Raw genomic sequence first — 11815 nt, 5'->3', positions numbered from 1 at the left:
CACACACACACAAACTCACACACACATTCGCTCACACACACGCAAACACACTTACACACAAACACACATACACACAAACACACAAACACACATACACACAAACTCACACACACAAACACACAAATTCACACATGTGCACATTCAACACACACAAACTCACACACACAAACACCCTCAACACACACACACAAAATCACACACAAACACACACACGCTCTCTCTCACACACACACACACACACACACACACACACACACACACACACACACACACACACACACACAAAGTCACACACACGCACACACAGAAACACACACACACACACACACACACACACACACAAAGTCACACACACGCACACACAGAAACACACACACACATACACACACAAAGTGGCACTAAAGAACGAGTCACTGAAATCAAGTTTATATTAATGCAAAAGGAACGAATGCTGTAGTGATGTGGAGAGTTTAGTCAACAGCGCTGCAGAAACAGCGGAGCCAGAGGTCTGGACTGTCAGTGGGAATCCACTGTCTTTTACAGGCATCTTTATGGGTCCTTGTTCACCATATGGAGCATGTTAAAGCCGGGAAGTCAGGTAAATCAAAGATCTAAACCATGAACTCCCTTCAGACAGCAGAGAGGAAGTGACTGCCTGTGTGTGTGTGTGTGTGTGTGTGTGTGTGTGTGTGTGTGTGTGTCTCACCTCATTAACTATTTTAAATATATTAACAGTACAAAGAAAGGGCTACACAGTGTTGCAGTAGTTTGCATTGTTGCCTGGCTTCCTCCCGCAGACCAAAAACATGACTGTCAGGTTAATTGTTCTGACTAAAATGTCCTTAGGTGTGAGTGTGTGTGTGTGTGTGTGTGTGTGTGTGTGTGTGTGTGTGTGTGTGTGCTTGTACAGCTATCCTACTTAGGACCAGAAATGGCATATTCACTAATCTTCTGAAGACTGATGGTCCATGTTAAAACCAAAACCCGGTCCTAATATGGTGGCTTAGTTTACACATAAGATGTTACTAAAGTGAATGGAAGTCAATACAAAGTCCTAATATGGACAGAAATACAAGATTGTGTGTGTGTGTGTGTGTGTGTCCGTTTGCATGTGTGTGTGTGTGTGTGTGTGTGTGTGTGTGTGTGTGTGTGTGTGTGTGTGTGTGTGTGTGTGTGTGTGTGCGTGTGCGTGTGTGTGCTTGACTGTATGTCCTGTGGCTTGTGAGATATAAGATTTCCAGGTTATGGGTGGATTTAAGAATAAACAGGAAGATTTTGAAACTTATCCAAAAGAGAACTGGTAGCTAATGTAGGTCAGATAAAATGGGTGTAATGTGAGAACACCTGGTGGAATTAAGGAGAAACGTAGCTTCCGCTGTCTGTAGTTGGACCGCCTTTAGCTTTGATTACATCACACATTCGCTGTGACATTGTACCGATGAGCTTCTGCAATGTCACAAGATTTATTTCCATCCAGTGTTGCATTGATGTCTCACCAAGATCTTGCATTGATGATGGTAGAATCTGACCACTGCACAAAGCCTTCTCCAGCACATTACAAATATTGTCAATGGGGTTAAGGTCTGGACTCTGTGGTGGCCAATCCATGTGAGAAAATGATGTCTCATGCACCCTGAGCCACTCTTTCACTATCTGAGCCTGACGAATCCTCGCATTGTCAACCTGGAATACGCCCATGCCTTCAGGGAAGATGGAATAACCTGGTCATTCAGTGTATTCAGGTAGTCACCTGACATCATTCTTGAAGCCTATCCTGTTGCTGAACCTAGACCTGATCAACTGCAGCAAGTCCCAGATCATAGCACTGCCCCCACAGGCTTGCACAGTAGGCACTAGGCTTGATGGGTGCATCACTTCATCTGCCTCTCTTCTTAACCTTCCATCACTCTGGAAAAGGGTCCATCTGGATTCATCAGACCAGTTTTTAATAATCCTTTGGACAGATCAAAGGATGGGCACACAGTAGGTGGTATGAGGGCAATCAGGTAACCAGGACGTGAGCTGAGATATCTTCCTTGTGAAGAGCAAACTGCAGGTCATAGATGAAGGATCCCTAGGCATTCACAAGCGGCTTTTCTTCTGAGAAGTGTCCAGAGCGCAAAACATTTCAACGGTGGAAACAACTATCTGACAAGGATAGCGAGGAGATCACTCATTCCAGGCCGTCGCTCCTAGGCTCTGGAATGAGCTACCTCTGTCATTACGCTCAATCGACTCAGTTGATGTTTTTAAGAGCAATCTTAAAACCCATTTGTTTCTCCAGGCATTTTAAACTTAGTCTCATTCAGATTGGTTGTATTTGACACTATGTATATTGTGGCTGTATTTTACTGTATTTATATGTTGTTGCCTTTTAACTTGTGAAGCACTTTGTGACCTTTTTTGTCTGTGAGAGGTGCTATACAAATAAAGTTACTTACTTACTTACTACTTACAATACACGGCTGCTTACAAGTTCCCTTTATACTCCCACTGGGTGAGCGAATGATCTGCAGGTGTGTGGAAACGGTTGTGTGAAGCGGAACCACCCAAAGAGAAGGTGTCTCCTTGGGTCCTGAAGCTAAAAAGGAGAAAAATAAAAATAAAAAGCAAACAAAAGCACACTTGTAGAACAGGATACTGATCCCCCCTTCCCTCCCAACGACCACCACCCAATGGCAAGGATTAAGAGCAGGACGCCTCAAACTTATCCACCAGGTCGGGGGTGATGAAGAAAGAGTGGGGAACCCACATGTGGGCCTCTAGACCATAACCCTCCCAGTCATCAAGATACTGACAACCACGACGCCAACAACGAGAGACCACGATCCAGAACAATCCAGGCCAGATCCCCACCCACGACCAGGGTGGATGGAGGAGGCCCAGAAAGGCTGCACTGGGGACTGGAGACACCCAGCTTGATCTGGGAAACATGGAAGGTACAGTGTACATAAAGCAGGGGTACCCAATCCTGGTCCTGGAGGGCCAGTATCCAGCAGGATTTGTGGTTTTTCTGCTCCAACAGACTTGATTCAGTGGTTGAAACACCTGTGTAGCAGCTCATCAGGCTCTGCAGAAACCTGTTTATGTTCATGTTTATTTATTTATTTGGCAGACGCTTGTATCCAAAGCGACTTACAATTTATAACCTATAGGGTACGTTGTGATCTGTGGGGGAAACCGGAGTACCCGGAGGAAACCCAAGCATGCATGGGGAGAACACGCAACTCCACGCAGAAAGGCCACAGCCGAGTTTCGAACCGGCAACCTTCGTGCTGGGAGGCAACAGTGCTAACAACTGCACCACCATGCAGCCCATGTTATTAGCTGCTGATTGAAATCAGGTGCGTTGAAACAGAGTTCAAACTAAAACATGCAGGATACCGGCCCTCCAGGACCAGGACTGGGCACCCCTGACATAAAGAGTGGGAGGGAGGCGCAGATGAACGGCAGTAGGGCTAAGCACCAAGAGAATATCATAGGGGCCAGGGAACCTGGGAAACAGTTTACTGGAAAGAGACTTACGAGGAATGTTGCGAGCTGATAAGCAAACCTTCTGAACAGGGGGTGTACTGTGGAGCAGGGACCCACCAACGATCAACAAAGCGCCAGTTTTGGTCAGCAGTCCAGTGGAGTGCAGTGACTGTGTTGGACCAAATGCAGTGGCATCGCCTGATGTAGTGCCAGAAAACTCCTATTCCTCTGAGGGGAAAAAGAGGGGTTGGTAACTTAAAGAGGGCTCAAACGATGAGAGACTAGTCGCAGAGGATATGTGAGCATTATGTGTGTACTCCACCCAAAGAAGAAGTTGACTCCAGTCAGTGGGGTTATTAGTTGTGATGCATCTCAGGAAAGATTCAAGCTCTTGGTTCATTTGCTCAACCTGACCATTAGACTGTGGGTGATATCCATATGTTAGACTGACAGAGATTCTGAGGAACTTACAGAAATTTTTCTAAATCTAAAAGAGGAAATGTAGACCCCGGTCAGACAAGATGTTTTGGGGAATGCTATGAAAATGAAAGATATGATTTACAAGGAGCTGAGAAGTCTGAAGAGCCAAAGGCAGTTTTCTCAGGAGAACCAAATGACAGGCCTTAGAAAAACTATTGATTATTGTGAGGATGGTTGTCATACCTTTGAACAGGGCCGTGATCTCTTTGGGATCAACATAGGGTGAAGTATTCCTGAAAGTGGTCTATTGTTGGTCTTGTTGCATGCACATGTCTCACAGGCCGACACATTTTCCTTGACGTAACTTGTGAAACATGGACCCAGCGGATGAGTTTCGTACGGACTGTAGAGGGTACATAGGTTTGATTTGAAGGTCCGGTGCCAGGGTCTGTTTTCATTTATCACGGCTTGTTGAATGCTGGTCTCCGTCTCTCAGGATGGGGTTCCAGAAAGATGAAAAAAGAGGATTTGCATGGACTTAAGTACAGGATCTGAGTCTCACTGGTGGTGAGCTGGATGAGGGCCAGGACACGCACAAATCAAAGGATGGTCGCACAACAGGGCGATCAGGTAACCAGGACATGAGCTGAGGTTGCAGGTCAGAGGCGTAGAATCTCTGGAGATTCACGATAATCTGCCTGGAAGGCAAATCTAGAGATTAACAATAGGAATCTTAGAATATACGCAGAGAGCTAGAGTTGTTACAGCTGTGGAAACAACGTTCTGGCGATCTACGGCTGGCTACAAGTTCCCATCATACTCCCGCTGGATGAGAAGATGATCTGCAGGTGTATGGGAACGGTTGCATGAAGCAGTACCGCCGCAAGAGAAGTCGTCCCCTACAGTCCTGCAGCTAAAGAGGAGAAGTTCAAGATGGCGCTTGCGCGGGTGCACGCAGCGAGCTGCTCATCCTGTTCACACAATGGAACCTTGCGTTTTATTGGCTTTTATGTTGGCTTTTATGCACTCTTGTTGTTTCTGATGCTTTTTCCAGGGTATCTGCGGGTTTAAGGGAGCCAAATTTAAGACTTTTTAAGACCTTTTTAAGGCCACTTTGACCAAATTTAAGCTAATTTTTCTAATTAAATTTAAGCTATAATTTCCAGCTATTGCCTGATTAGCCATCCAGTTACCATTAAACTTCCACTTCCCCATGGCACAAGCTCCCACTAGCTTGACCAGCTAATGTGCTCATCTAAAAATAGCCCCCTTTCACAACCAACTGAATGTGTACGGTTCTGCTTATGCCAACATCATACACAAAAAATGCTGAACACTAACTAGAAATTCACGAACATTTGATAGAAATAAAATAATCTTGTTTATTGGGTCTTTGGTCATTTAAGACCTTTGGAAACTATTTAAGGATTATTTGTCATTTTTAAGGATTTTTAAGGCCTTAAATTTGGAAAAGCAAATTTAAGACTTTTTAAGACATTTTAAGGACCCACGGACGCCCTGTTTTTTTGAACGGTGTGGCTTCTCTGGTGACTTATGATCAAGCTGCGCTGCTGAGGCTTCGTCCTCCTGTTGATGTAGTGGGCGCTGCGTGCTGGGAACCTCACGAATGGCATTGTTGTTTGGACTGCCCATGCGCCCCCCACCCCCCCCACCCCCCCGGCCGTGATGTGTCGGCCTTCTGTCTGCGCCAGCTCGAGAAGGAAGCATCGCAGAAGATTGGGAAAGCGAGGTAGCCGGTGTGTGAGACGTCGGGCTGGACTTTCTGGATCCCTAAAGAAGCGGCTGGTCCGATTCGGCCCAGCTTGTGACCCGGTGGCTCCGAGATGTCAGATGGATTACTCCGCGCCCTGCCTTGTGAACTTGTTCGGCTCTGAGGGTGAGCTCGCACAATGCCACAGCCATTCGGCTCGAGGGCCTTGCCAGAGTGGGGTTTGATGGGAGAATCTGCGCTTGGTTACGGGCTCTGAGCAAGAGCAGATAGTGCCCGTGCGTGATCCCGGTGCTGCGGCCCCACCGCAGGCCCGGTTTGGTCTGGTCAATGCCAGGTCTGTGCAGAACAAAACTTTTATTCTTCGGGATTTTTTTATTCAACATGGCTTGAGTTTTCTGTGCATCTGTGAGTCCTGTATCCCGTTTGGTGACTCAAGCGCCTTGCTGGAGCTGGTACCACCTGGCTGCTCCTGTTTTAATATCCCTAGATCGCGGGGCAGAGGTGGTGGGCTGGTTGTTATATTTAAATCCAGCTTTCCTTGTAAACAGCTTACACCCACCACGTCATTTTCTTCCTTTGAACTGTGCCTGTTTGAACTGCGCATCTCCCCCCCCCCCGCCTGCTCGTTGTGCCGGTTTATCGCCCTCCAATCACTGACTCTAACTTCCTAAATGATTTCTATGATCTTGTGGCAGACTGTATCCTAAAATATGACTATGTCCTATTTTTTGGTGATTTTAACATCCATACGATGTCCTGACAATGTGCTTGCTAAAGGCACAGTTGATCACAATGTTCTTTTAGAAAGACTTGAACATGTTGTAGGGATCAAAGGAGCAGCGTTAGGCTGGTTTAAATCCTACCTGTCTGACAGATTTCATTTTGTAAATATACATGACAAATCTTCTTCATGCTGTCTTTAGACAGCATGGGATAAACTTCCACTGTTATGCTGACGATACTCAGTTATATTTATCCATTAACCCTGATGAACCTAATCGGTTGGGTAGATTGCAGGCTTGTCTTGAGGACATAAAAAATTGGATGACTCTAAACTTTTTGCTTTTAAATCAAGACAATACGGAAGTTCTCATCTTTGGACCAGAAATCCAGAAAAGGAAATTGCTTAGCCAATCACCTGACCTGAATGGCATTACATTAATCTCCGAGAACAAAGTAAGGAACCTTGGTGTTATCTTTGACCAGGACATGTCATTCAAATCCCACGTTAAACAAGTTTGTAGGATTTCTTTTTTCCACCTTCGGAATATTGCTAAGATTAGAAGCATCCTTTCCAGGAGTGATGCTGAAAAACTAGTTCATGCATTTATTACATCAAGACTGGATTACTGTAATTCATTACTCTCAGGAAGTCTACAGAATGTAGTTAAAAGTCTTCAGCTTGTCCAAAATGCTGCAGCTAGAGTTCTGATGAGAATTAAAAAGAGAGATCATATCTCTCCTGTCTTAACTTCCCTACATTGGCTACCTGTTAAATTCAGAATAGATTTTAAGATCCTTCTTCTCACATATGAAGCTCTTAATAATCAAGCTCCATCATACATCAGTGATCTGATTGTTCCATACATTCCTAACCGAGCACTTCGCTCTCAGACTGCAGGTTTACTGGTGGTTCCCAGAATATCTAAAATTAGGATGGGAGGCAGATCTTTTAGTTATCAGGCTCCTCTCCTGTGGAACCAGCTCCCAGCTTTAGTCCGTGAGGCAGACACCTTGTCTACTTTTAAGAATAGGCTTAAAACATTTTTATTTGATAGGGCTTTTGGTTAAAATCTGATGTTAGCTTAGATCTGGACAAGTGGGGGAGTAGAGGGAGGTGGAGTGTACAGTCGGTAAAGACGGCTCTCTCTTGCCCTGACTCCAACATGCCTCCATCTAAATAGGATAGATTATCCTGAGTTATCTCTGTAGTTATGCTGCTATAGGCTTAGACTGCTGGAGGATACACTGACCACTTTCCACACTCTACTGCTTTCTTCTACAATCTGCTCTTTAACTGTATTATTTTCTGTAATTTTAGCTGTTAACTTTATTTTCTCTGTAAGTGTTTTTCTCCCCAGGAGAAGCTACAACGATGTTCTGCTGAGCTGTGTTGGCCTCATGGAGGGGGCCATCGTCTAGCACACTGCTGCTAACCAATAAAACATTCTCCCTCTCCTGATAATAACTTTTTGCTTTCCTTGATGTTGGATGTGCTACTACTAGTTTATCCATTTAATTATAGATCCACTAGAATAAATACAATAAAGTTTATCTTTCACCAAATACAATATTTACTAAGACATCACAATATAACTATAGACACATTACTTGTGTGTGTGTGTGTGTGTGTGTGTGTGTGTGTGTGTGTGTGTGTGTGTGTGTGTGTGTGTGTGTGTGTGTGTGTGTGTGTGTGTGTGTGTGTGTGTGTGTGTGTGTGTGTGTGTGGCGAATTAAACTTGTCATTTGTTTTAAGGACAACGGAGCAAAGAAGCGTTTTTATTAAGCTTAGAGGTGAAGAGAGAAGCTGTTTACACACAACCACAGAAGTTCTTCTGTGAAAAGTAGTTTAACATTCAGGGATTTACACAGCTGACACGTTTAAATGAAGTAAAAAGTGTTTATGTGAAGAATATAATTTTTATCTTCTCATGTGGATAAATGTAAAAATGTGTTTATTGCCTTTTTGTCACCTGTGGTCTCTGATTTTCTCTGTAGGACTGCAGGTGTCCAGGGTCAGGAGAGGCTTTACCTGGTGGTCCTCCTTGGAGAGAGAGGCCTTCTACTGTCATCATGTTAATGTTATTTAGCTGTTTGATATTTGAACACATTTATTAAAACAAATACTAATAACTATCTGGTCATTGATTTTATCACCAGTTTTATTATTACAGATGTTTTTGAACATGTCACATGAACAGAAAATGAAAAGATGGTAAGGAGACAAGATTATTTATAATACGTTACACTTATTTACAGATCAAAACCAGTATGGACCAGTTTTGTACGGTTAAAGCAGGATTAACCTGAGTGACTCTTCCTGGATCATTTTTTTAAACTGAGTGAGCAGGAAGTCTTTAACAGTGCAGCTGGATCTGCTGCAGGAGGATCCAGACGTGGATGGAGGGCTGGAGCAGACCCGTGGCTGGACTTTTCTGGTCAGAGGAACATCATACAGGACGGTCTGCAGAGAGAACTTTGGGGCGCTTCCTCTCACTGTCCACTCCATCGTCCATCTACAGGGCCTGCTGGGCTGGCTCAGACGATGGCTGTTACATCTCTAAGACGTATTCAGAAATATGAAATGAGGAGATGGTTTATGGATCCACCGGTATAACAATTGTAACTCTTCAGCAAATAAAACCACAGTGTGGTTTATAATAGAGGTTCCTACATAAATGACTTGCCTGTTAACAGTAGTGGTGGTCTGCTGGTACCTCCTGCAGGACAGAGCACCACTGACCTCGTCCACACACATCTTCCTCAGGCTCATCCTCCAGACCCACAACCTCACCAGCACCGATGCAGATGTGCAGCACAGTGCATGCTGACCTGTAATAAATTAAAAAAGAGGGTTTTTTTAATAGAAAAATGTAAAACAAAACATATAACCTGCAGTACACTGGTTCTGTTCAGTTTAAAGAAAAGCAGCAGGGAATAGTTAAATAAAAACTACAGAGAATTTACATTTTTAAGACAAATCTAATCATTATTAGGCTTAAGTTGAATAAACAAATGCACATTGAAAACTGTTCAATGCTATTTTATTAAAAAGCCTGTTTTTTAAAACGTTTTACCCCCATTTGATGCAAAATAAGTTCTATGGTCCAATTTACATTAGAAAGCATCCTACTGCATTTGACATTTATAATGCATTTGGTTTATATGAATTATCTACATGATAATACTCTGTAGAAATGTGTTGTGTATGTTTAACAAGTTCATTCTGTAGCTTAAAACATACATGAAACCATCTAAAGTTCACATGTAAGTCCTGAAAGCTTCTAGAATAAACAAAGTTACTTTACCTGAAAGCGGTTGTGAACAAAAGCTGCTGATGGATGTGAAGCTGCTCTAGCTCCTTAATATTCCTGCTCCATTTTCGCTAGCTTTAGCTTTTTTTCTTTGCGTGTAGCTGCTGCCACGGCTGTGACGGGACCTACGGGCCACCGTAGAGGTGAAGGCTAGACTGTCCGAATTCAGAGCCGCTGACTTCCGGTTTTAGCGGTCTTAAAGGACCCGGTCTTGCAAGACCGGCGAGGACCCGTTGTCATGTTGGGTTGAAGTCTTTTGACCCACGACATGCAGAATCACACACAGGCAGAAGGTGAGTAAAATTATTTATTAAAGTTGGATGAGTGATGCAGATAGTGAATGGGATTCGGGAGGTTCTGATGAAGTTCTGCAGCAGAAAACCAGAGTGAGTAGTTGCAGGACAACGGGCATAAAGGTAATGAGATTTTGTCTTACGGTTTCCAGGTATTTAGAGAGAGTTTGAGAGGAGGGCACGGCCAGGCTGGCTGAGTTGGTCGGGCGAGAGGCAGAGGAAATGGCTGGGAGCTGAGCACCGGAGTCCAGGTTGTACTGATGGCAGGTGGGGGTTGGAGAGCAGGCGGTCAGGGGCAAGTGACGGGCTGGTGAGCAGGATGATCCGGTGAGTCTCTGGCTTGGTGGTGGAAGTTTGGCAGATGAATGGAAGGTACCTGAGGAGGTCGGAGGTAACAGGGCAGATTAACTTGATCGAAGCAAGGTAAACAGGAAATACACAAGACAGGCAAGGTTCTGGCGAGAATACTACCCAATACTGAGTAATCATCCAGCGCTGATGTGTTGTCCCGACACTCCTTAAATCCCCTGACCACTGATGAGGAGATCAACAACAGCTGCTCTCCGGACACACCCACCTGCACACAGAGAAACTCAACACAAACAGGTGTTAGCTCAGCACAGACCATGACACCCGTATTCATAAGAATCCTTCCTGTGGATTCGGACACACCCTTGATTTCACACACCCCGGTTCCATGACAGTCACATGAAACGACTCCATCTGATGAGGCTCCCATGTATGGCTATTTTGGGTTTAGCCACAGCCCACTGTCCGTACAGGAAAAAGCCTTCATGGAGTTCACGCTGGACATGTTCGTACTGCTTTCTGGCTGTTGCCTCGAAATTATAGCCATATCTTAATGCTGCTGTACATGGCTTTTGTGTTACTGGGTAGCATATGGACTTGATCAAAGCCCTAGATGGTCTTTACTGACTGCTCTGCAAAACTTGTTTTAGTTTAGAAGCTGTTAGTCTTCCTGCTCTTTGTCTGTACCAGATGGATGATGAGCTCTGGGCCCTGGTCTCCTCCTCTACTGCTTTCACCTGTGATTCACTGAGGTCATCAACACAGAAATCCTTGCATGCTGCCTGTAGTTGCACTGGAGATAGCCGCACAGTCTCTGGTGTTCGGTATGCAAGAAGAAACTTTGGTAACAAGGAGACAGAATTGGGGACAAACTCTCTGTAACATGGTGCCCTGGACATCAAGGGAGCACTCCGTGGCAAGTTCTTGTGTAATGTCTCAAAAAAACGCACGTGTGTCTCAGAGTCTTTCCTTACTTTTGGACAGATGTGGACTTGTGTTGTATCACTCTTGCCTGCAGAGATGGCCAAAAAGCACATAATGTACCTAAATGCTGAAAGATTGAATATAAATTTAACATAAACAATTCATAGTTTCAGTTCATAGCTTCATCCAGCTCTGACCTTCAGCTCTTTCTGGGTAGGTTCACGGCCGAGTGTGAAGCGGCTGGGATGAGGATCAGCACCTCCAAATCTGAGACCATGGTTCTCGACTGGAAAAGGGTGGCTTGCCAACTCCGGGTCGGGGGAGAGGTCCTACCTCAAGTGGAGGAGTTTAAGTATCTCGGGGTCTTGTTCACGAATGAGGGTAGGAGGGATCGGGAGATCGACAGGTGGATTGGTTCAGCATCTGCAGTGATGCGGACGCTAAGCTGATCTGTCGTGGTGAAGAGGGAGCTGAGCCAGAAAGCCAGGCTCTCGATTTACCGGTCGATCTACGTCCCAATCCTCACCTATGGTCATGAGCTTTGGGTAATGACCGAAAGAATGAGATCGCGGATACAAGCGGCCGAAATGAGTTTCCTCCGTAGGGTGGCCGGGCTCAGCCTTAGAGAT

The 11815-nt window shown here is 44.8% G+C and overlaps 1 protein-coding gene across 1 annotated transcript; it reads right to left on the bottom strand.

Annotated features, from left to right (window-relative positions):
* Window positions 1–7844: 7844 nt before the first annotated feature.
* Window positions 7845–11562, bottom strand: LOC129154327 (uncharacterized). Its single transcript, XM_070545928.1, has 4 exons — window positions 10425–11562; window positions 10097–10329; window positions 9655–10028; window positions 7845–9178 (listed from the first exon to the last, which is right to left on the bottom strand). Exons 1-3 carry the CDS (start codon window positions 10690–10692, stop codon window positions 9897–9899), a joined length of 633 nt encoding a protein of 210 aa, XP_070402029.1. The 5' UTR covers window positions 10693–11562; the 3' UTR covers window positions 7845–9178; window positions 9655–9896.
* Window positions 11563–11815: the final 253 nt, after the last annotated feature.

The sequence above is a fragment of the Nothobranchius furzeri genome, chromosome 17 (assembly GCF_043380555.1).
Source record: "Nothobranchius furzeri strain GRZ-AD chromosome 17, NfurGRZ-RIMD1, whole genome shotgun sequence".
NCBI classification, from domain to species: Eukaryota; Metazoa; Chordata; class Actinopteri; order Cyprinodontiformes; family Nothobranchiidae; genus Nothobranchius; species Nothobranchius furzeri.
This window is presented reverse-complemented; position numbering and strand designations above follow the sequence as displayed.

What these genes read in the sequence shown, in the direction of transcription:
- LOC129154327 (XM_070545928.1), bottom strand. Translation starts at nt 10,692, where the DNA reads ATGGGAGCCTCATCAGATGGAGTCGTTTCATGTGACTGTCATGGAACC. An exon ending in GGATGATTACTCAGTATTGG is followed by an intron (nt 10,330 to 10,424) that starts GTAGTATTCTCG and finishes CGACCTCCTCAG; the next exon opens with GTACCTTCCATTCATCTGCC. An exon ending in TCTCTAAATACCTGGAAACC is followed by an intron (nt 10,029 to 10,096) that starts GTAAGACAAAAT and finishes TTTCTGCTGCAG; the next exon opens with AACTTCATCAGAACCTCCCG.